The 25,946-nt window shown below is 41.8% G+C and overlaps 1 protein-coding gene across 2 annotated transcripts in view; it reads left to right on the top strand.

Moving 5' to 3' along the window:
* Positions 1 to 3,129: 3,129 nt before the first annotated feature.
* Positions 3,130 to 25,946, top strand: part of UBE3C (ubiquitin protein ligase E3C) — a 100,878-nt gene continuing 78,061 nt past the window's right edge. For both annotated transcript variants that reach the window (XM_075827401.1, XM_075827402.1), the window contains exons 1-10: positions 3,130 to 3,214; positions 8,504 to 8,616; positions 10,284 to 10,337; positions 11,242 to 11,316; positions 12,082 to 12,222; positions 13,205 to 13,320; positions 15,116 to 15,273; positions 18,160 to 18,313; positions 22,772 to 22,992; positions 23,674 to 23,822. In XM_075827401.1, the coding sequence (XP_075683516.1) occupies positions 8,551 to 8,616; positions 10,284 to 10,337; positions 11,242 to 11,316; positions 12,082 to 12,222; positions 13,205 to 13,320; positions 15,116 to 15,273; positions 18,160 to 18,313; positions 22,772 to 22,992; positions 23,674 to 23,822 (1,134 nt within the window). In that variant the 5' untranslated portion in view covers positions 3,130 to 3,214; positions 8,504 to 8,550. The remainder of the gene's footprint in view (positions 3,215 to 8,503; positions 8,617 to 10,283; positions 10,338 to 11,241; positions 11,317 to 12,081; positions 12,223 to 13,204; positions 13,321 to 15,115; positions 15,274 to 18,159; positions 18,314 to 22,771; positions 22,993 to 23,673; positions 23,823 to 25,946) is intronic.

Raw genomic sequence — 25,946 nt, forward strand, 5'->3', positions numbered from 1 at the left:
TTTTTCAATGGAATTGTACAGATTATAGGTGACAGACATTAAAAGGTGGAAAAAGTTCTGAAATTCTCCTACTGATTTTGTAACATGATAAAAACTGGCATTTTAACAGGGGTGTGTAGAATTTTTATATCCACTCTATGTATATATATATATATATATATATATATACACACACGGTCGCAGAACCGGTAATTACTTGAGAAGGTAAGCCGTGTAGTATGTCACATTTTTAGAATAAGGGTATGTTCACACGCAAACTCAAAAACGTCTGAAAACACAGAGCTGTTTTCAAGGTAAAACATCTCCTGATTTTCAGACGTTTTTTTAAGCCACTTGCGGAGCTGTTTTCTATAGTCTATGAAAAACGGCTCCAAAAACGTCCCAAGAAGTGACCGTTTTTTTATGCGGCCGGTTTTCAAAACGGGCGCGTAAAAAAAACGCCCCAGTCGGAACAGAACGCCGTTTTTCCAATTGAAATCAATGGGCAGATGTTTGGAGGCGTTCTGCTTCAGATTTTTTGGCCGTTTTTCTGGCGTTTACGGCCCGAAAAACGGACGAAAATAGGCCGTGTGAACATACCCTAAGGGTATGTTCACATGATTAACAAAATACGTCTAAAAATACGGAGCTGTTTTCAGGGGAAAACACCTCCTGATTTTCAGACGTTTTTTGAGCAACTTGCTTTTTTCGCTGCGTTTTTTACGGCCGTTTTTGGAGCTGTTTTCAATAGAGTCTATGAGAAAACGGCTCCAAAAACGTCCCAAGACGTGTCCTGATTCGGGACCCCCTTTATCATGATCGGTAGGGGCTGTGCCCCCAGCGATCAGATAATTATCACCTATTCTGTGGATAGGTGATAATTATCGATTCTTAGGGTATGTGCACACGACAACGCCAAATACGTCAAATTACGGAGCTGTTTTCAGGAGAAAACAGCTCCAGAATTTCAGACGTTTTTGCTTATACTCGCGTTTTTCGCGGTGTCTTTTACGAACGTAATTGGAGCTGGTTTTCATTGGAGTCAATGAAAAACGGCTCCAATTACGTCCCAAGAAGTGTCCTGCACTTCTTTGACGCGGCCGTCATTTTACGCGCCGTATTTTGACAGCGACGCGTAAAACGACAGCTCGTCTGCACAGAACATCGTAAGACCCATTACAAGCAATGGGCAGATGTTTGCCGATGTATTGGAGCCGTCTTTTCAGGCATAATTCGAGGCGTAAAACGCCTCCATTACGTCTGAAAAGAGGTCGTGTGCACATACCCTAATTGTTGCTACCCAGATCACAGAAAATCCTGCAACTGAGAGAAAGGGCTCATGCACCTGGCTGCATTTCGATACAGTTATTATCCAAAGAAAAAAAATCACACCATTCTCCATTGGACCCCAGATGTACGGAGGCATTCTCTTCTAGAAGCATTGCTTTTAGGTGAGAATATTTTCATACATGAGGAGTCTAAGGCCGAATGTACACAATGCGTATTAATTGCGGATTTTCCACGTCTATTTCCCTGCGGCAAGTCCGCAGCGTAATACAGTACCAGCAAAGTAAATGAGGTTACAAGTAATCTCATCTACCCGTTGCAGAATTTTTCTGCACGTAAATTGACCTGCGGTGTGGATTTTAAAATCTGCAGCTTGTCAATTTATCTTGCGTTTCAGACTGTGAATTGTATCTGTCAAGTTTAGAAAAAAAACGCACCAATATCCGCAGGATAAAACTGCACCTATTCCCACATCAAAATGTAAAAACCGCACCTAAAAACGTCACATAAAAAAAATGCATTATTAGGTGCGGATTTTACCTGCGGAATTACCTGCGCTAACCTGTGGTTTTGATGCAGACTTTCTGCACCAAAATATGCAACGTGTGCTCATAGCCTGTGTTCACATCTGCGTCAGGGCTCCGTTCTGGAATTTCCCCTCCGCAGCACGCTCATTATGTTGCGGAGAAGCGGAATTTCACTGCGGATTTCAGCCTTTGCAATGCAAAAACTGAAATCTGTGGCGAGTCCGCTGTGATAACCGCAACGTCTGAATTACCTGTCAAATATGCAAATGTAGGAGCAGATTCGTTGCGTAATTGCCCCAAATCTGCACCAACATTTGCAGCTGAAAAATTCCGCCACGTCTGAACATGGCCTAAGGGTTTCGTTGTTTTGATGGAAACCTCAGACGGAATTTCTCAGCGGAAAGGAACGGTGATGTGAACACAGCCTTAGGCCGGATTTACACGAGCGTGTGCGTTTTGCGCGCGCAAAAGGCACTTGACAGCTCCGTGTGTCATCACCATATGATGCGCGGCTGCATGCTTTTTTCGCAGCCGCCATCATTATGACACTCCGTTTGTATGTTTGTAAACAGAAAAGCACGTGGTGCTTTTCTGTTTTCATTCATACTTTTCACTGCTTTTGCGTGAATCACGTTCGTCCCACGGAAGTGTTTCCGTGTGGTGCGCGTGATTTTCACGCACCCATTGAATTCAATGGGTGCGTGATGCGCGAAATACGCACAAAGAACGGACATGTCGTGAGTTTTACGCAGCGGACTCACGATGCATAAAAATCACGGAACTGTCTGCACGGCCTCATAGACTAATATAGGTCCGTGCGACGTGCGTATATCACGTTCGTGTGAATAAGGCCTTAGACTGGAAGAATATCGCTGCATAATGCTCTATTCTTCCCGTCAAATCATAATCTGCTTGGACATAATATTATGTATAATATATTATATTATAATATTAGATATAATATTATCCCCACTACTTGGAGCGTCACTCAACACTAGTATACAGCTGTACTGCAGAGTAATACCGCTCACTAGCTGAACTTTCTCCAATAAGCGGTCATATATACAGATATCACAGGGGTCATGTGAGCGGTTACGTCATCAAAGTCGTATAGGAATGAGCCGCAAAGGAAGCTCTGTTTGCCGGTTTTAGTATATAGATTTTTTTTTTTACAATACTTTATTTAACAGTAACATTCAGGCAAAGAACAACCTAGGTTACCAGTGACGTCATTACGCTGGAGAAAGACATGTGATTGACAATCCCTCTCCTCCAACCAGAGGTAGAAGATACTTGCCGGTAGCAACCAATGTGCTGAGTAGATTGAGCCGGTTGCTGGGGGCGGGACTTCCGTTGTCAAGGGAAATGTCCGGAGCTGCTGCTGTTTTTGTTGCTGAGTGGTGCCCGGTCTGAGCTCCCAGGTAACGAGTCACCTGTCATAGTGCAGGGGAGAGAACTGGTGGGGACAGGCCGGTGTATCGGTCCTACATAGGGAACGGCTGGTTCGCGGCTCAAGCTTATTCCTGCACGTCGTTTAGCATTCCTTGTCATATATCTCTGCTGCTGAGTCATATGTGACAGGGAAACCCCTGTGTCCCCTTGTCATGAGAGTTACCACTCATAAGAAGTGGCTAGCACTAGTGACGTCATGGAAATGACGTAACTCCTGCCCCAGCCTTTGTTCTGGTCTAGAAGCTGCTGTGCAGGAGCCATTGGGAGCATTTTGACAGCTCTTATTGTTTAATATTGATGATGCTGTGGGCTTATTTATTGGGTTACTATTGCATTCATGTAAAATGATGTCACTACTTATTGTAATATTCTGATGAGGTCACAATGGGGGACACTTATCACTATTGGGGCTTGTGCAGATTGGATCACTGTGTATCGCTTTATTAGTCAACATTTGTATTCAATATAGATCACAATAGAAAATCAATAGAAGGGAGCAGTTAATAAATCTATCGCGTGTGGTGTCATCCATGTGCGCCATTTACCTGCATCACGAATACATGGCCACCTTTTCCCCCCTTCTATACACTGCAGCACATTCATACATGTGGGCATCTCACTGTCACCATGACGCAGCAGCTAGAAGTTGTGTGACAGTCGTGCTCCTACAAGTCATTGGGAATTTGCTCTGTTGCGTAATGTTTACATTGATTTCTAACGAGAGAAATGGATGAATGAGCTGATTTTCTCAACAGTTGTATCATGTCGCTCAAATGGTGCGATACTTTAACCTCTTCCTGCCTGCTCCTGTTAAATGAAAGGGATACTGATGTAGTCCTCCTCATTTTACTTTGTTTAATGGCACTGCTCGCTCATTGACTGGTTCAGGTTGTCCTTTTGATCTGTGATCGTGAACTGAAGTGTAATTTCATTGTCTTTAGAGAGGTCCTGTAATACTAAAGTGGGGGCTTTGCACTTGTAGCGCTATAGCGGCGTCATTCGTTGAACGATGTACATATATTTGGTTCACAGGAGAATTAGGGGATTCAGTTTTGGGGTAAATAATATTGATTGTACCAACTACCTTAGAATAAATATGAAAATAACGAGAAATAGTGTATTTATTTTCTAGTTTCTGACCATTTTTCCCCTTTTAATAAGACTTCTTACTTTAAAAAATATCAGATCCAATCCAAAAATTCAAGAGCCTTATCTGTTAAATTCTGCTCTGGGCATCAAGGCCCAAAACACCCTTGGTCATGAAAAGGTTAAACATTGATGCATATCTAATCGATAAGCCATTAAGTTGTATTATGGGAAATCCCCTTTAAATAGGCGTGTAGCGCTAGTCTTATATGTTAAAGAGGCTTCGGGAGTCATGCGCTTGCCCCTAAGCCAGGAACAACAATGGAGGAATCTTATAAACAGCAGCTTGCCAATACGATAGAGGCCACATAAAGATTGTGACGGGTCATCGAATACAAGTTTGTGTCCGTTTTTTTCCATTCGTTTTAGCTTTTATTAAACTGAAAAAAACAAACGTATTGTTGTTTATGGGTTTTCAGCTTTCAGCACATAAAGCTAATTCATTGCATAATGTAAAGTTATTCAATTTTCTAATATACTTTGTGTGTCAATCACAGTTTTTAAGACCTCTGCTTGTGGTCAATGAATAAGAACCAGAGTACAACATACCCTCTGTGCTGCGTTCAATAGCATGTTATCTCTACACAACGAAACACATAAAAAAAACCCTAAGGGTCAGTTCACACAGAGTTTTTTGACACGGAAACAGAGTCTGAATCAGCGCCAAAAAAATGGCCCAAATCGCCCCTATTGATTTCAATTTGAAGCAGATGGCGTTTTTTTTTCTGACAGCTTTTGGCCAAAAAAAAAGCGGCATGCTCTTTCTTTGAGTGGCTTCCACCTCTAACCTCCGATTGAAAAAACCTGCGTCGCTCATTTTGAGCGTTGTTTTGCAGCGTTTTTTTGCCCGCTGCTTGGCTGCTGGCAAATTACCCGCAAAAAAGAAGGCGTTAAACGCTGGCAATTAAAAATCTGCTTCAAAATTTCCACCCAAATATATAATCCCCCCCTACTGTGCTAGTACCTTAGAAAAAACACATAAACACCTCTTCTCGAGACATTCTCCCAAACAGAAAATGACTTCCCAAAATGCTCCCCCTAAACAGCTTCCCCCGCAAGGCAAGCCCCCCAAACAGAATGTCATCGCCCCTTCCTCAAAGCTAGTAACAAAAAGCAGCACATGAAGCTTCTTCCCCAATAAATATGTTAAACCCCCATTAACTTGGTGAGACCAAGAAAGTACGGCAGCAATAACACAAGTCCACTTCAGATCCCAAATCACATGACATTGGAGTTTCACGTGATCCTCTGACGTCAGGAGGTCCTTGCAGAGAGGGGGAGCTACCCTAGTGACAGTCCATGTGGGGGGCGCTGGGCGGCAGCAATAGACGTGTTCACTTATTTATACCATAAATGTCTGGAAGGTTAAGATCCCCTCAATTTCTTTAGAGCGGGGGCTTGATCCGGAATATTTGCTGTTGAGTGTAATTTCACATCTCTATACGTGAACACATTTCGCGTATGCGCCTGTAAAGCTCTCGCCGCATACAACAAGTGTAGCCATATGCCCCCGTTCACCCAATGGAGGCCAAGAGGGTGTCCTTTTGGCCTCTGTCAGGGTTATATTCTATGCTGCGCTTACCTATACAGTGGGACACAGGAAAACCGGGCTGTATACTCTTTTTTTTTTTTTTTTTTTTTAACCTTGCAGCCAATGGCCGACATACGTTGTTGTATGGCTATACTGTAACTATACTGTATTCTGTAACTTCTAAGGGGTGTTCTTTTCTGACTACGAGAGGGTCCCTAGAATTTTTCGTTGCTGACTGCAGAAGGCCAAATCACGCGGCTCTAGCCATAATCCCGCTCCATGATTATGGCTTAGGCCGGCTGCGGACAGTCACCCGCGTGCTCCCATTATAAAGTATGGGGGCACCGTCCATAATATAAAAAAAATAGAACATGTCCTATTTTTGTGGAGCCTTTCCATGGCTCAGATAAGGGAAGGTGTATGTGGCCAATCTAAATGAATGGGTCCGTACTTTGTCCCGCAATTACGGTCTGTAATTGCGGATCAAAATTACGGCCGTGTTCATGGGGCCGAAGTCATTGACAGTCCAGTGACACAAAGTTTTAGCATATCGTAATAATTTCAGTTATGATGACAACGATTATTGTCAATTAAGATCCCAAGTCATTTATTCCCAGGGATTATTACAAGACACAAGAATGAGTCAAATCACACGGAAATCTGCAAAGGAGATTGATTTAACACAGAGCGATATTTAGTTTAGAATAGCATTAGAAGTCTTGGTATGTACATTACCGTTTTATTAATAGGATCGAAAGAAGACGCACGCAGCTTCCAAATAGAACAGGGCTGGGCGATCAGCTCATCACCGCGTGTCCAGCTGGTATCGTGGGGGAAGCCGCATCTGGGTATACATTTCTCCTGCAGTGGAAGCGAACGGCCGACCGTGTAATGCATCAATGTCTGTGGCCGACGGAACTATAGCGACCACTGCTCCATTCAATATCCTACTCACTGTGATTGGGCAGGGTCGGGACCAGTTCTAGTGATCGGTGGGGCCCCCAGCGATTAGACATGTATCACATGTATCACCTGTTCTGTAGATTGGTGATACAAGTGCTTAGTGGGAAAACCCCTCATTTAAAGAGCTTAGAGTGCCCCATTGCTCTGGGGATCCAGCTCCGCGAGCCTCGCTGATGCTATCTTCTGACAGGAGACACCAGACCTCACCATGGTAAACCTGTGCAGCAATACATTTGCTGGCATCTGTCATTTCATAACTATGGAGATGTGCCAATCAGGAGTTTGGTAAAGCTTTGTGACGGTCCCTGTGGTAGAAGATACCAATGTTCGGTTCTGTCGGTACATACGATAGTGCTGTGTAATAACAATCTGCCCCATTCCCCTCCATATCAAATGATATTGTGTGTTACCTGAGAGTGTCTCTGTGGCTTTTTTCCAAATCAGTTTTACAGATAATCTTCAGAATAGTATTCTGGAGGTTGGTTTTGGAAGTTTTCTATTTAATGGGGTTTTCACAGCTACAGGAGAAATGTGCAGCCTCTTCCAGCTGTCATACTGCAGTAGCCAGCTGATCGCCAGCGGATCCTTATATAAAAAAAGAGGGGTTGTCCAGATAAGACAACCTCGTATTTCTGTGATGGACTGAGGGAAATCAGCGCTACAGATTGAAAGTTTCATATTCCTCAGTCCTATTTACTCCTTAACGGGGTTGTCCGGACGTTTTTTATTGATGGCCTATGCTTAGGATAGGTCATCAATATTAGATCATTGTGGCTCTGACTCCCGGCACCACCGCCGTTCAGCTGATTAATGGGGCTGCGGCTTTCGTCGCCTCGGCCCTTTCACAGTTTACAGGCACCGCGCCGTACAGATGAGGAGTGGCTGTGCCTGGGATTGTATTTTCGGTCCTACTCAAACTGGTCTTCCATCTGCCACTTCAAATCTCACATCTAAAATTACAATTTAGCTGTCTAAACAGTCGCCTGAACTCCCACAATGCACTGCTCTCTAACAGCAGAAGAACAGAACACCAGCAGAATTCTGAATTTAGGTTTAGATGTGAATGGAGAAGAACGGAATTAATAAAGTTATTCTAAAGTTAAAGCTTTTATGCTGATTGAAATGGGTTTTCGTCAAACAACTTTCACAGATTTAAAGGGGTTTTCCGGTCCCAAAAAGCTGATGGCCTATCCTCAGGGTAGGCCAATAATATGTGATCGGTCAGGGTCCAACTCCCGGCACCCCCGCCGATCAGCTGTTTTGTACAAGCGCTGCTTTCCCTTCATTTCTACTTGTGCACTGTCAATCGTCAACACACTTGTAGTGGTGGTTCACAGTATTACAGCCTTCTCCTACTCAAGTACATTCTGTAATACTGTATACCGCTGCTATAAGTGTGTTGACAAGTAAAAATGAGCGCTGCGGCCCCTTCAAAACAACTGATCGGTGGGGGTGCCAGGATTCGGACCCTGACCGATCACATATTGATGGCCTATCCTGAGGCTAGGCCATGAATTTTTGGGGACTGGAAAACCCTTTTAAGGAAGATTGTGACCATAATTCCACAATGTCTGCTTTTTCTGAATATTTTCTCACTGAGTGCTCTTTTTTTTGTTAGTAACCCTCCAGAATCACCATATGTCCTAGATGGGATAAACTGCAGCCATGTTCAGCTTTGAGGGAGATTTCAAAACCAGGCCAAAGGTATCGCTGGGAGGAGCAAGTAGAAAGGTAATACAAATGTATTATTGTTTTTGTACTTCAAAATTGCCAAACTTAGCAGCGCCCCAATACATCAACACTGATATACCCATATGTGAGTGCGCTGGGTAGTAATGGCAGCTGTGGTATAGCGACAGTAGCCCATTAGCTGCTTCAGAGCAAATTACACTGTTAGGTCAAACATATAGATGGCGATAGACATTGGAATTTTGTCGGTGGCTTCTGCGTATTTATGGGGGTAACACACCATCACTCATATACAAATTTATTAAACAGCTTGGACTATCCTTTCCGATTCTTTGTTTCCCTTGAGATAAAGCTTTAGGCTGGGTTCACATGGAGTTTTTTTACGAGAAAAAACGGCCGAAAAAGCCTTCCATTGATTTCAATGGGAGGCAGGGGCGGATTTCTCCCTGTCTTTGCGCGATTACGCCTCTGACCTCCCATTGACATCAATGGGGAGCAGAGAAAGTGTATTTCGCTGCCTTTTATGCCCGTGGCGCTCAATGGCCGCGGGTGAAAAACACTGCGAAAATCGGCGTGCAGGCAGAGGAAAATCTGCCTCAAACTTCCAAATGGAAGTTTGAGGCAGATTTTCCGCCTGCAAAAAACTCAGTGTGAACCCGGCCTTAGAGGTTCCTGGTAGACATCCATGGCGTTAACATACACCTTCAGCTGGGACATATATTGATTTACATATTGAGCCTCTGCATTTGGTATTATGAATAGAAAACGTTGCATTCCAGCTTTTTGCTTTTGATGAGAGTCTTCTAACCTATAGGTTGTTATTCTATTAAGTGGCTAGTTCTTCAGCTTTTTCTTTTTTCAATTTCTTTCTTTTTTCTTTTTTGTTTTCTTATGTTACTGCTATTGCTTTATGGGTGTAAAAGGCTGTGTTTACTATTATGAATTGTATATCTATAAATTTATTAAGAAAAAAAGAAAGTCTTGTAGATGTCTTATGAACGCTCTGCAGGCATTGTTCCAAATGTAGGGTAGGATAGCACAAATATAGCAGTTGACTTGTGATTCGGTTACTAAGGCCTCATGCCCACTTCAGTATTTTTCGTCAGGGTGCTATCCGTTGATGAGCAGGTGTCCGTGGCCTTGACGTTGTTTCTTACGCGCCTGATCATGTAGAATGAGATACCCTGTTTGATAGAAGTTTTAGTTTGGATTTCTTGATCATCAGTAATGTATTCTGTTATTATTACTGTTGTTTATGCTTTGCATTTGTCATTGTTGTTGCATCTGTATGCCCTGCATAAAGGACAGGGTGAACTGTTACATTTTTTACTTACTATCAATGTTCTTTCTGTAATACTAATCATAACGTCTTACAAAAAGAACAAAGGCCTCATTCACATCAGCGTCGGATTCCGTTAGACCTTTCCATCGGAGGAAACCATGAATGGAAAGAAAAACGGAAACAATAGCTTCCGTTTGCATTACCATGGTAAGTTTCACTGTTTTTTTTTCGCAGGAAACAATAGCGTAGTCGACTGCGCTATTGTTTCCTCTAAAAAAACGGAAACCTTACGGAACGGAGACAAACGGAAACCATTTGCAATGGAAGCATTACATTGTAGTTTTCCACAATCTCTTGAGTGATAGTAGTTGAGGTTTGTTAATTTATTAATGCCTTGTTTAACTCTATACTTTATTTTAACTTCTAGGAGGAAATAGCATCTCTTCTTCATCGAACCCAGGAAGAAAGGCGAAAGAGGGAGGTAGGGTGATATAAAATAGCAGTAAAGCAGTGAAATGTTTATGATGTGTTTCTAAGATTACGACGAACACGAATCCCCTGACCATACGATAAGGAATAAGTGTCTGATTGTTAGGGACCCCACCAATGGGACCGCCACCGATTGCGAGAACAGGGGTACTGACTCCTGTTCCTACCCGTTTGAATGGAGCAATAGTCGGGCATGCGCCCTTCAGCTCCATTCAACTCTGTGGGACTGACGGAGATAGCTGTGCTTGGCTGTCTCCATCCGTCTCATCGGATATAAGCGCTCCTGTACGCTGAATGTTTTACCCAACCGTAAAGTTTAGAAGAGCTGCTGTGTTTTCTCCTCTGTTATAGGAGCACTGTAGTATCTTAACATCTAAATGTTATGTGTGTGTGTGTGTGTGTGTGTGTATATATATATATATATAAAATGAGCTTTTTTATGTGCCTGTGGACTGTGTTCCCTCCCTATGTACTCTGCTAGAATAAAATAATAATTTCTAAACCTGTATTTAGCAAAATAAAATCTATAAAGAAAATGCCAGCTGCAAATACAGCTATCTGAGCCCACTCTTTGACCTGGCGGAATGATGTGCGCCCTTTGATCGAGTCAAGGTCCGCATTTGAAGCCCCGACAATATATTGGGTTGACCACCAGTGTTTTAGGTTCTGTTGGACCAGTGAATGACAGTAGAACATGGCATGGCTTATTTCTATGTAGATGCTGTCTAGGAGGGCAGTAATGGGGACTTTATGTTGTGAGTTTCCTTTCCCATGTCTGTTCAGCAAAGTTGGCATCATGGCATTTACCAAACCGGGACTTACAGAAAACAGAAAATAATTCTGGTGTTTTATTCATGCATATAGGGGCGCCTGTTTTAATGTTTTTTTTCTTACAGGAAGAAAGGAGAAGGCTGAAGAATGCAATAATTATCCAATCCTATATAAGAGGCTACAAGGATAGAAAACAGCAAGTACGTATTTTCCTGTACACTTATTTTTATAGTTTAAAGCAGATGACAACTTGTGGTCATAAAAATCATATGCAAGCCCCCTTTTGGTTTTTTTGGTACTTTTCACCTTTTATTTATTTTGATGCTGCTTATTCCTATTATCTAATAATCTGGTGCCAAAGTGGTTACATGAACTAATCACGAGAATGCATTGTCCATATGCTTTGGGGCATCCTTGCTCTGTATGTGCATTTCCAGATTGGTGTACAGCGGCAGAGTTTATGTTGTCAGGCGTTAATGTCACGTGTCATGTGCTCACGAGGAAATCGCCTCACTGAGGTATTGTTTACATACAGTCGTGGCCTTTGGGGAGTGTCGGCACAATCTTACAGTGACTGTATTGGTAAGTGACCTAATTCAGAAGCGGGGGTTACATGAACCCATGGCTGTTCTCCCACCGCACTTGTTTGCTAATGTTACTGTGATTTTGTAGAGGTGAAGCCCTAGGCACGTTTACACTTCTCGTAGAAAAGGGGGTTGTTGCTGAACCTCCTCATCACTCAGGCCTAATAGCGTCTACATGGATTTCCAGGATAGTATTATAGTCCTTTATATAAAAAGCGCCGCTGCACTTGGGTTTTTCTTGCCCATGCAGCAGTATAGGTGAGATTTCTAGTACATCCTATGGTGCCAGCAGCCTCTTCGACACGTCCTATGTAATGTGTAACACTCAGCCAGACTGACCGCCATGATACTGATGTTGTCATAATTCTTTGTTATTCTTAGTACTCCATCCAAAGAAGCGAGTTTGATTTCTGTGCGAACTCCGCTACTTCCAGTGCACCGTCCGCAGACGGGAGAAACCTTACACTTCTCGTACGGAAACTGCTCTTTTTTTACAGACAGAACGAGGATTCAAAGCGTTTGGTAAGGTCAACTTCAAATCCTATCAATCGAATTCATTTCTCAGTGACCTAAGAAGATCTCTTTTTCTTTGCAGCTCGTTTGACTGCCATGTAATGTCTGTGGATAGTTTTGCACAGTTTTTTGTTATTACTTATTAATCTCCATCCAAACCTAATACGAATATTATTCATACAAAATAATGGGAATAGACAGACAGATATATGGATTGCTAGATAAACTAGTAGGAAAGCAGCATAGCAATGAAGGAAAGCAGCCTTGGATAAGTTTACATGGTGGTTTTTGTCAAGCAGAACAAATTGCCCCAAAATTTCTTCAGGATTTTTGAGGCAGATTTTGAAATGGCAGCATTATTTTGACGCTTTTTATGCCACGGTTTTTTAGACGTTTTTCTTAATCAATGAAATGCAAAACCGCGGCGCGACAAATTTTTTTTTCAAATGAGCGGCACTATTTTTTTTATGCCTCCCATTGATTTCAATAAAGGTTCAGAGGCAGAAACCCTTCCAAGAAAGGACATGCTGCTTTTTTTTTTTCCCCACGAGTGGTCCTAAGCCGCCTGGTAAAAAAATACCACTGCCTCCTATTTTTTTGGTGCTTATCCTGATGCGATTTCCGCTTCTAAATCAGCACCAAAAACTCTGTGTGAACTGGGCCTAAGACTTCGATCCGACATCTGCCATTGGGGGAGAGTCCTTGAGGGAGAGTCAGGACATCTGTATACACATTAGGTAGTCGGCCGGTAGGTTTATGTTGATGGGATAGGACACCAATGTAAAAACTCCTTTTAATTTAGTTTTTAGCAATTTTAAATTTTGATTACTTGACACTAACTAGAATCATTTTGAAAAATGTATGAACAAAAGCATTTTACTTTTACAAGTTTGCCACCTTGCTACAGGCATAATTCACATTTAATATACGCTTTATCATGAAAGGTAATTGTATACTAGTTGGTCATATTTTTTTTTCATGTTCCTTATAGATATGGATTTCTCAGAACTTGATAAAGTATAATCCCCAGTTTCTAAAACAACTCACAGGCCCAGACAGACTTACTTGTCTGTACCAAATCAAGAGGCTCTTGGGGTTATGTTGTAGGTAAGTAAATCGAAATGAATGCATTGTTTAAACAATACTTGGGGTTATCTGGATTCCGAAAATTTTATCAGTAATTCTGTAAGGCCCCATTCACATCGCATTTGTTCTATCCGCCGAGCGTATAAGTATTGAAACTTCTAGCTCAGCGTATACATAGACTATAATTGGTCAAACGTGGACCAACATAGCATCTGTTTGTCATGGTTTACGTGGGGATATTGTGTTTTTAAAGTACTGAAAAGCGTTGTGTGCTGCGCTATTCTGTACTTCAAAAAAAGGTATACGCGACGTAACGGTTTTTTGTTAGCATTAATCTCAGTGGACGTCGTATGCAAACATAATGCTATGCGGTTGTATCCGTTTACATGCAGTAAATCTATCTGGTTTTTTTTCTATCAGTGTTCACTTAAAAAAAAAAGTATAAGTTTTTTTTTTTAGGTAAAAAACTGACCTAAACATATACCGACGTATGAGTATACGCTAAACGTACACGCTATAAAAAACACAGACGCAAACAGAAAATACATTTTCAATGTTCCACATTTTATAAAGAAACGTATATGCTCGGCGGATAACACAAACGCGATGTGAATGGGGCCTAATACAGTGCTGCTGCTGTATTTAAATTGGTGCCTATAGCATGGGTAATGCCAGTAACAAGCCTGCTAGTCTTTAGACAAATCAATTCCTTGCCTCCCTCCTGCACGTGTCATCATCAGAATACAGGCACCAGCTCCTGCTTGTAAAGGTGGCGATTTTGAAAATAATTGCTTATAATGCAGCTGCTTAATACAATTGTTGGAGTTGCCCCAAACCAGCTTTACTATACCTTATTTCTGTGCTAAGATATGATCACTTAAAGTTGCAGGCTCAACGCCTGAGGCTGCACTACTGAGCAAATCTGTCGTCTTTTTTCCTGTTCTAATTTCTGTCAGGTGAAGCGTCGTCACTCAGACCTTAGATGGGTTCAAATGAACAAATACATCAATGTGCCCACATATCTATATTTCATTGCCAAGACATATGTTGTATTTATTCATTTGGATCCACTTGAAAAAAATCAAAAGAGGAAATGTTGTCCCTAGAATCTCTTATTCGTGCAGCGTCCATCTTTGGGCTCTTACCTTCAATCAATCATTTCAAATTACAAGCAAGATAAAAAGAGTTTTTACATTTTCTTATTTAAAAGGCTTGTCTTATGACATACAATTATGGCATATCCTGTGGACACGGCCTACATGTCTGATAGATGCGGATCACACTTCTGGGACCCAGACTTATCCCCGGATTAGGGGGCCTCTGGCCCCGTGCCGCCTAGAAACTCCGCGAGCTTGGTTGTTTCCAGAGTCCCTGACTACCTCTGCACTGAGTCTCTCCCTGGATGCGACAGTCAGCAGACACCTTACCAGACGTCCCACATCTATCAGACATTTATGGCATATCCTGTGGACCGGTCGTGCAAAACTCCTATATTATTAGCAGCTTTGCAGGAGAGACTTCTGGCGTCTTACCATTGGATAGACTACAAGACGACTATAGCTCCTGGCTTTGTCTCACGATGTTACATTTTGATGGGAGTGTGACAAATAACATCACGGTAGGCCCGCTTCATTCTGTTTAGTGTTAATCGTTTTTAGAATATGCATCATAGCACAGAATATTTCCCCTTACAGCAGTTAGTGATGTCCAGTCACATACAGAAACATTGACTAGCCAAATGTTCCTCTATATAAAATCATGTCTACACATCCTATACATGTACTGTAGCTTTACTTTATTTTTTTGTGCTATGTAGGTTATTACAGCATTGCCATGATGACCGCCTCAATGTTGCACTACCCATGAGAATGGTTGAAGTCTTTTCATCAGAAAACACTTACTTACCTGTCCTACAAGATGCCGCGCCTGTGGCTTCAATAGTTGAACAAATTTTGCACTACATGATTCAGAAAGGTCGGTAAATTGCTCGAGCGGTTTTTGTTAACTGGTTTGGTATACAGCTAGGCATGTATAAAATATATATGTTTGGGTTGATGTTTACTAAAATTCAATTTAAACACACTTGGTCCATGTTTAAAGAGGACCCGTCGTCTCCCCTCACCCTACTCATTGAATAATAATTCCAGAGCATCTTTTCTTTGCATTGTGCTGTTCCTCTGTTATTTCTCCAGGCAATGAATGAATATGTTACCATTCCCCGTGTCCTTACACGCTCTAACACTATCCAATTACTGCTGACAGTCACTCTGTATAGGCATACTCTTTTTAGAAGAGGAATGGTAATGCCCGGTATATTCATATATTTTCAAGAGAAAAAACAGCGGAAGGCACAACGCAGTGTTTTAAGAATGCAAGTATTTATTATAAAAGACATGTTAACATATGCTGTCTATTTTACCAATTTTTTGAATGCAGAGAAAATAAAAATGTATTAAATGCTCTCTTAGGAATTTCACTTCTGTCATACCCCAAGGTGGGCTGGGATTTCAATATAATTAAAGTGTAACAGGTCAGAAGTTTTGATTGGTTCGGGTCCAAGAACTGAGACCAACACCGATCGCTAAAACGAAAACGGCAGAAGGGCTCAGGTGAGCGCTGAGCTGCTCTGTTTCTGATCAGCTTTTTTCAGAAAGCTAATGTAGCGGTGAAAGGGCCCATAGACTTTCTATTGTGTCCGTACACCACTACATCGTCTTTCTGAGAAAAGCCGATCAGAAACTAAGCAGCTCCGCACTCACACGAGCGATTCTGCTGCTTCGTTTTAGCGATCGGTGGAGGTCTCATTGCTCGGACCCCCACCGATCTAAACTTCCGACATGTCACTATGACATGTCAGAAGTTTGTTGAAAGTTTAGTTACCCTTTAAAGAAAGATAAGATTGGTAGGGGACGGCTCTCCATGAGCTTGCACCACAGCTTAGGCTTCGTTCACATCTGCGCTAGGGTCCCGTTCCAACGTTCCGCCTGAGCTTTCCGTCGAAACAGGACCCAGACTTACACAAACGGAAACCAAAGGTTTCTGTTTCCATCACCAGAGATTTCAATGGTGACGGATCCGGTGCCAATGGTTTTCATTTGTCTCAGTTGTGCAAGGGTACCATCGTTTTGACTGAATCAATAGCGTAGTTGACTACAACCTAGTTTGGTCTATATGCCCTAGCTTATACATTTAGGTCCAGAATTATTTGGACATGGACACAATGTTCATGATTTGGCCTCTGCATGCCACCCCATTGGATTTGAAATGAAATAACCGAGATGCAATTGACTTTCAGGTTTAATTCAAGGGGTTGAACAAAAACATCCTATGAGATGTTTAGGAATTGCAACCATTTTTCTATACTGCTTTCTCATTTCAGGGGCTCAAAAGTAATTGGACAAATTAACATTACCATAAATAAAATGTGTTTTAAAAAAAATATTTTGTATTGTTTGGCAAAGTCTAATCTGGCCTTTCTATTTTTGAGGCTGATTAATGGTTTGCACCTTGTGGTGAACCCTCTGTATTTGCTCTCATGAAGCCTTCTCTTTATGGTAGACTTAGATACTAATACACCTACTTCCAGGAGAGTGTTCTTCACTTGGGTAGATGTTGTGAATGGGTTTTTCTTCACCATGGAAAGGATTCTGGGATCATCCAACACTGTTGTCTTCTGTGGACGTCCAGGCCTTTTGGAGTTCACGAGATCACCAGTGCGCTCTTTTTTTCAAGAATGTACCAAACTGTTGATTTGGCCACTCCTAACATTTGTGCAAATCTCTGATGGAGTTCTTCATTTTTTTCAGCCTAGCGATGGTCTGTTTCAATTGCATTGAGAGCTCCTTTGACCTCATGTTGTGGGTTCACAGCAACAGCTTCCAAATGCAAATACCACACCTGGAATCCACCTTTTACCTGCTTAATTGATGATGGATAAATGAGGGAATAGCCCATGCAGCCCATAAATAGCTTTTGAGATAATTATCCAATTACCTTTCGTCCCTTGAAAAAGAGACAACTACATATTAAAGAGCTGTAATTCCTAAACCCTTCCTCAAATTAGGATGTGAATACCCCCAAATTAAAGCTGTACTGTAAGCACACATTGATTATATAACTGTATATTCAATATGTTTTGGTAAACGGCTAAAATGCCAAAACTTGTGTCACTGTCCAAATAATTCTGGACCTAACTGTATATAAAATCACTTTCGTAAGAGTAAACCTGCTCACTTCTGAATCTTTAGTGAAAACATCTTTTAACATTATTTTCTAACAACATTTATATTATATGTCATAAAAATCAGTACAGGGTAAGTAAAGGAAAGTTAAGGCCTTTTTACACGGGCCAATGTTTGGGCAAACGAGCATTCATATGAACCCTCCTTCCTGATCATTGCCCTGTGTAAACAGGGAAACTATCAGCCAATGAACAAGATCTTCTCTTTAATCTAGCATTAAATATTATCGTTGTCGGCAGGACATCTCACTGCGTAACCAAGGGTATGTGCTGCCGACATAGTAGAAATGTATGGGGACGAACGATCATAGTAAAGATCGCTTGTCCCCATACATAACCAATCATTGCTCCTTGTGAAAGAAGCAAACGAGCGGCAATCAATGAGCTGTCTCGTTAATCTTCGCTTGTTTTTACAGCCTATATCGGATCGTGTAATAGGACACTTATACAAATTGTTATGTTGACTTAAATTGTAGAATTTTCCTGTATTCTATCAGCACATTCTGTCTTGAGAAACGTTAACAGTAAAACTTTACAGCATAGACTGTACTGTTTGTGGTCATGATGTAGACTTTAATACTTTTGTTAATGAAATCTTTTTGTTTTTGTTTTTTGATCAGGATACTACAGGTCACTTTTCTTGTTACTTAACAACAAACTTCCAACCAGCATTGAATATTCTGATGTCTCCAGAGTTCCTATTGCGAAGATTCTATTAGAGAATGTTATGAAACCATTGCACTTTACATACAACTCCTGTTCTGGTGGTGCAAGGTAAGAAATGATTTGATGCCTGATCTACATTTACTATTTTTATGCATCATTGCTAGTTGTCAAACTGCTCTGGTTATCTTAAAGGGGTTATCCGGGAAGTGAAGTTTTTTTTAAGGGCTGCAAATTAAATAAATAAACCAATAAAGCAGTACTTTCCTATCCTTGCCCCGGCAATCCAGCACTGTCACGACGGCGGCAGTCTCGGTGGTTGTTTACATGCATTTAAAAGCTGCAGCCAATAAGATGGCTGAACGGGGCTCTCTGGTGACTAATCGTATTTCTGGCCGCTGAGCCCTCTAATTGGCTGCAGCGCTCACATGCGTGCAAGTAGACAACCTCTGGGAGTGCCGCCGGAGCGACCGTGCTGGATTGCCGGCGCAAGTTTAGGTGGTAGGAGTAGGTGGAAGTATTGCCTTTTTTGTTTTATTTCATTCGCAGCCCTTAAGAAAAAACTTTTCAATTCCCGGATAACTCCTTTTTAAAGTTGAGGGTGGTCACTTGGTGCAGGCTGTTTTCTGTTTTTTGAAAGTACATTTCTCACCGCTGTATGTTGCATAGTTTTATATTAAGCTTAAAATGTATTTGGTTTGGAGGTACACCAGCTTATTTATTGGGGTATTACAGTATACAAGGAGTGGCCACAGGGAATTTATCTTCTTGACTGCCCTTCACTAACATAAGTTTTCTCCTACTTTTAGCATTAGATTATGGGATTGCATATTATGCAATGTGAGTTTATATATATTCAAAGCAGAGATAACTTTGCATATAATTATTTGATATAATTGTGATTTCAATAATTTGATTTATTTGATCTTTGTGTCCTCGCAGGCGCCCCCCCCCCCCACTACTCAAATTAAGTCTACTTCAGATCTGTTTGATTTCAATGCTGTATAGAATTGTATGAATTATGAAAAGTACATACCCCCTCATTCTGCATTTCTACATGAACGATCATTATATCCATGTAGGGTAATATTACTGTGTGAATAAATGACTCATTGCATAGGGAGGGACGGGGAGGAAGTACTATATATTCTTAGGGTCAGTTCACATATTGCGTAAATACTGCGTTTTTTCTGCAACGGAATTCGTTGCGGAAAATCCGCAGCAAATACAGTAGCAGCAAAGTGGATGAGATAAAACAAATCTCATCCACATGCTGTGTAAATATTGTGCGGAAAAAAACGCTCAAAATTGACCTGCGGTGCGAAATTTTATTCCGCAGCATGTCAATTGTATTCGCGTAAATGCTGCTTTTTTGTTGTGGGTTTTCCCCATTCAATTCAATTGGGAGATAAATCCCGCAACAAATAGCAGTTGTTGCGTTTTTTTGTGGCGGGTCTGCTGTGATCCCGCCACAAAAAACGCTACCCAGAAAAAAAACAACCTCATAATTACCCAGAAGTCTGTGTTCCTCCCTCCAGAGTGGCCTCCTAGGATGACGTTTCATCCCATGTGACCACTGCAGCCAATCACAGGCTGTAGCAGTGGTCACATTGGATGAAACATCATCCCAGGAGGCCGGCCTGGATGACGTCAGAGGGCCAGTCTCCTGGGATGACGCTTGATCCCATGTGACCGCCGCTGCAGCCAATCACAGGCTGCAGTGGTCTCCTGTGATGAAATGTCATCCCAGGAGGCCGGCCTGCTAGCAGGTCGGTTGTTGCAGCAGTTTTCCGCAGCGGACATTCTTGGCGAAAAACTGCACCACAGTTTGGTGCGCTCAATCGCCCGGAATTCCCTGCGGAGCACAGGCTGGATACACAGCGTATCCGCCCGTGTGAACACGGCCTTACATTATTTTGGTGTTACAAGGATGTACGGGTTTACCAGCAAGGTGATAACCACATGACATTGAAACCTAAGTAGAGATGGTGGTTATCACCTTGAGTCACGAGGCAATAGTCTTTTGGTATATGTGGAAGTGGTGGATTATAATAGGGTATTATTATAGACTATATATTACATTTGTTTTAGAAACAAAACATTTAAAGAAGATTACTTAATTTACTAAACACCAACTCTTTGTGCTACAAGTCCTATGGAAGGTTTGAAATGATCACAGTGATATTCAGGTGAACTTTACAGAATAATGTGGCGATACTGAGAGAGGTTGAGTACTTGGATAAAAACTTTATACAGGGTAGTGGTTACTCCAGTAGAAGAGATCCAGAGAGAAGATGCCAGTGTGTGAGGTGCAGGGACAATATAATTGATTTACTGTAAACTATTGTTGAATTGTATTTACATGGCTGGACTGGGTATACGCTATCTCACGCGATATGCCTCCTTCATGATCATCCTGTCTCTACTACACCTTGATAGTAGGAGAAGGGCCAACAACAGATCCCAAAAGTGAGCTGCTTTTAATCCCGTCCAAAATGAGGCATCTTATACCGAGCAGGCCGTCCATGTTGAGTCTCTTTACATTGAAAACTGGAAGTGCAAAGACAGCGGAGTTCTTTTACTCAGCGGTCTCCGTAACTCCCATTTATTTCAATGGGTATAGAATAGCCTGCTCTTCCTTTCTTCCTTTCTATGACTAAATCAGGCCTGTTCTCCTAAATCAATAAGGGTCCCAGCATTTGGACTCCCCAAGTCAATCTTTTATCACCTATTTGTAGGTGGGGAGGAAACCACATTAAACATAGGTGAAAGTCGAGAGGTGTATAAGCGACTCCCATTCCTTATCTTGAAGGGAGGGGCAGTGGAATAATTGGATTGAATTGGATTTGATTGTAAAAGTTGGATTCTAGCCTGTTGAATTTTTGTTTCCCCGCAGGGCCTGCCATTGGTCAGTCCAAATATACATTAGATTGTTGATGGATCCTGTTGAAATTGACGGGATGTGCAAAGAAAAATCTCATGTCTATGGCCAATTTTAGTGTCTATGTATTACACTATGTGTCCCTTCACGGGTTCCTAAAGGGATTGGGCCACCCCTGTCCATATACCCTGTTTGGATATAAAAATGGGTAAAGAGCGGCCGGCGCTCTCCCGGACTTGGTTCAACTATGTAAAAATTACACTTCACCTGTAGCAGCAGCTGCTTGGGAATGTATGGGGCAGTTCACAAAGCGTAGGAATTAGCGCCAAAAAAAGGCCGAAATCGCCCCCAGTGATTTCAATAGGAGGCAGAAGCGTTCTTTTCCCGGGTGGCTTTGGCCAGTCGCAAAAAAAAAAAAACAGCATGTCCTTTCTTTCTGAGTGTTTTTGCAGCATTTTTTTTTTTCACACGATCCTTGCGTTAGCTTCAATGTTCACAAAGAAATACGTGCAGGCAGTTCAAAATCTGCCTCAAAATTCCTGAAGGAAACTCTGTGTGAATAGGGCCTATGGCTGCCTCCATCTCTCCTCTGCCAACAGTGTATGGGTGGAGGTTACAGCCACTGAATACTTTGACAATCCGCTGTACGTCACAGATTATAACTTTAGAGAAAAGATTGCTCAGTTGGGACAACCCCTGTAAGTAGTAACCAGTTCAGATGGGTGACGGCATTCTGAGGACATGGTCGGCAGATCAGAGACTATTCGTAGATGAGGAATTGATTTTACGTTTTGGCCTTGAAAATTGTATTTGTTTTCAGAGTTTCCAGTGCTAGGATTTATCTTATTCGTTTGCATAGACTTAGAAAGTCATTCTGGCTGACATAATGTGTATCTGCATTTTCTTGTATTTGACCCTCCTTTAATATAAGCTTGAAAGTTATAAATGATGTTTAATCCTCCTGCTTTACATCTCCTGAAATGCGGCACAATTTATACTGATTACTTTAGGGTAGGAGATTAAGAGACATACGTTCTGTGTATCCAAGGCAGTGGTCTGGCAGCTTTCTGGCAATAAGAACTTCATCAAAAGAATTATTATTCCTTATTTTAATTTGCAATTTTGCCAGCACTGTCCCCGCACACGGTCAACTATTTCCGAAGCATTTGGTTTTGATATATCTTGTGTTTAAAATTCAACATTTTGATCAGTTAATCATTTTAAAATGGCCCAAAATAAATGGTGGCTGGAGGTCATTATCATCCACAGTCAAACGTCATGTTGAATTCCATTTCTATTCATTAAATTCATTCTTGATGGACACTATTTTTGTATTATGCAAAAACAATGGGGAAGACATATCAAAACTAGTGCAAGGGGAAATTGGTTGCTATGGGCTACCCCAATCAGGTTGATGCTTTTCTTTTTTTTTTTTACGAAAAAGTCTTCTAATCGCTATGGGAACATTTTTCCCTTTTGCCCTAGTTTTGATAAAGTTCCCAAAATGTATTTGGTATTGAGAACGTTTCGTGCATTCTGTATGTATTATGGTATGATTTAGGATAAACTTGAGGGTTTCGTTTTTCAATGGTGTATGACCAACTCTCTACTTCTACTGAAATAAAAGTAAAATGTATTGGTTTTTATAGTTGATTTCTCCCTAAATACAATATTTTTTTTATGTCCAGGCAACAGGTTTTCTCTGCCTTTACCAGAGAGTTTCTGGCCGCATCTTATACCGATCAGATCTTCCACTTCATCATTCCAGCACTGGCGGATAGACCCACTGCTTTCCCGTATGAACTGTTTCTGAATGCATTACTAGCGGAACAGGTCCAGTGCCCACTGAAATGTCACCAGACCCCTTGGCTTTTCTATTTTGTACTTACCGTCGGGGAAACATACTTGGGTAAATAGTAAATTGCATTTTATTTCCTTTCATTTTATGTTACTACTCTGAAATTTGTTTGGGCTATGTCAGATGGTCCCATCACATTATTTATCTACTCTAGTTGGACTGGGACCTGGCAATTACTCTGCCGCAATATTGTCTGACCTGCTCCTTAAAGTGACCCTCCAGTTTTAGGTAAAAACTTAGTTTGCTGGGGAATGCAGAGTTTACTTACCTGGTGCCCTCCGTTTAGCAACTTGTGTCGCTGATCGACCAATTCTCGGGCCCCATGTGCTGTCATCCAAGATGGTGCAGCGCTTCTCAGACTACCCAATGTACACTGTGCTTCGGTAGTCCAAGACACTCTTCCCTGCTATCCCATTGGCTAGTGCTGCCCACTGCTGACTGATTCCCTTTAAATGGGTGACTATTGATGCTACATCCTTGTCTATATCCCAATACCATTATTGCAACAATATTGGAATGCTCAGTGCTTTAGAGGTTAATCTGTGTGTCTAATGTCAGCTTTACAGATGTGAACTAAACTTCTAGCGGCACCGTATCTTTGGGGTATGTCTGAGTAAATAATTATTTGGGCCTGCAGTAAAATATTCCTGGGGTTAGAACAACTGACTGAATAAAATGCCTAATTTTCATGTATTATTAGGATTCATTGGTCACATTGGTCTTTTATTTCAGGCACTCTGTCAGAAGAGGGCATGCTTGTATACTTGCGAGTACTGCAGGCCTTTCTCTCACAGTTACCAGTGTCCTCTATTGCAAACCACCAGGAACTTGCCAGTGACTCTGAAGATGATGATGACATCAGCAAAATGCTGACCACAGTTGTAAGTGATTTGTCCCTATTAAGAGATTATATACTATATGAAAGATTCTGTGAGGGCACATTTATATAGTTTTATCCAAATCAGAGTTAAAGAGGCTCTGTCACCAGATTTTGCAACCCCTATCTGCTATTGCAGCAGATAGGCGCTGCAATGTAGATTACAGTAACGTTTTTATTTTTAAAAAACGAGCATTTTTGGCCAAGTTATGACCATTTTCGTATTTATGCAAATGAGGCTTGCAAAAGTACAACTGGGCGTGTTGAAAAGTAAAAGTACAACTGGGCGTGTATTATGTGCGTACATCGGGGCGTGTTTACTACTTTTACTAGCTGGGCATTCTGATGAGAAGTATCATCCACTTCTCTTCAGAACGCCCAGCTTCTGGCAGTGCAGATCTGTGACGTCACTCACAGGTCCTGCATCGTGTCGGCACCAGAGGCTACAGTTGATTCTGCAGCAGCATCAGCATTTGCAGGTAAGTAGCTACATCGACTTACCTGCAAATGCCGATGCTGCTGCAGAATCATCTGTAGCCTCTGGTGCCGATGTGTCCTCGCTCGTCTGACACGATGCAGGACCTGTGAGTGACGTCACAGCGTGATCTCTGGAGAACACGGCTGTGTCTGCACTGCCAGAAGCTGGGCGTTGTGAAGGGAAGTGGATGATACTTCTATACACAACGCCCAGCTAGTAAAAGTAGTAAACACGCCCCGATGTACGCACATAATACACGCCCAGTTGTACTTTTACTTTTCAACACGCCCAGTTGTACTTTTGCAAGCCTCATTTGCATAAATACGAAAATGGTCATAACTTGGCCAAAAATGCTCGTTTTTTAAAAATAAAAACGTTACTGTAATCTACATTGCAGCGCCGATCTGCTGCAATAGCAGATAGGGGTTGCAAAATCTGGTGACAGAGCCTCTTTAAGGCTGGTTTACATGAGCCTATTTCTGCCCATAACAAGTGCCGATTGACTATATTAATTTACAACAGGCTTTTTTGCACGGGCCGATGCCATCTGTATGGGAGACAAATGATCGCTAATATGATCATTCATTTGGCCCCCATCAGTTTGCATCACTTTTAACAGCACATCCCCTGTTTACACGAGGAGATGTATTGCTGACAGCTATGATTTTAGAGGTTGCACAAATGAGGTGGTCACCCGACGAACGAGCGTTTGCTTGTTTGTCGGCTGATCGCTGCCCTGTTTCATAAGAACGCGTAATTGGCCAGTGTAAATGGGCCTTTGCCCTGTTGGCTGAAGCCGAGGGCTAAACCAGACCGGGATGCCACTTACTCTGGTAGATTGAATTTCCACAAAGTTTATCCATAGTAAACAATTGAGCACTAAAGAAGTCTATTGCCCCCCCATGGATCAATAGCTTATTGGGGAAATTTCTATTTTTTTCTGTATTGTGCATTGGTCAGACTAGACAATATTTTATTCTTCATCTTTTGAGAAACAAACAGTTTCAAAGTCAGGCAAAGGAATAGGACTATTGGAAGGACCACAAGAGACCAACATTTACATAAGGCTCTGTTCACACTACCGTCATGGCTTCTGTTCTTAACGAAGCAGTCACAGGTATGACACATCCCAATAAACGCTGACAGATCCCATTGACTTATAATGGGGTTCCTCAGGCTTACGTTGGGGTTTCAGTGTTTTTGCAGGCAAGAATAACGCTGCAGACTGCAACATTCTTGGAGTCAAAAACACTGGAACACTGACAGAATTGAACCCAGCCAAAGTGTGAACAAAGTCTTAGATAATGGTGTTGACATGAGAGTTTAGTTATGCCCACTCATACACCACCGATTGTTAAGATGTTAAGATACACCTCCATTAGCTGTTAGCCAAGCGCTTATTCGTCCAACCGTTATTCCTGCAAAAAGCGTCCCATACACCTGCACGCTTGGTTCTGCCGAGCGTGCATGTGTTCTCATCGGCAAGGGGGGGGGGAGCTGCTGCTGCTGCCAGACACACCTCCCTTGAGAACAAAGGATCAGGCATGTTAAAGTTTAACATGCCTGATCTTTTTTTACTCAATATGTGCTGAAGGAATGTCGGCCGAATATTTAATATACAGTGAAAAAACTTCCTGTGCTGCCGATGCT

The sequence above is a fragment of the Rhinoderma darwinii genome, chromosome 5 (genome assembly GCF_050947455.1).
Source record: "Rhinoderma darwinii isolate aRhiDar2 chromosome 5, aRhiDar2.hap1, whole genome shotgun sequence".
In the NCBI taxonomy this organism is placed as follows: Eukaryota; Metazoa; Chordata; class Amphibia; order Anura; family Rhinodermatidae; genus Rhinoderma; species Rhinoderma darwinii.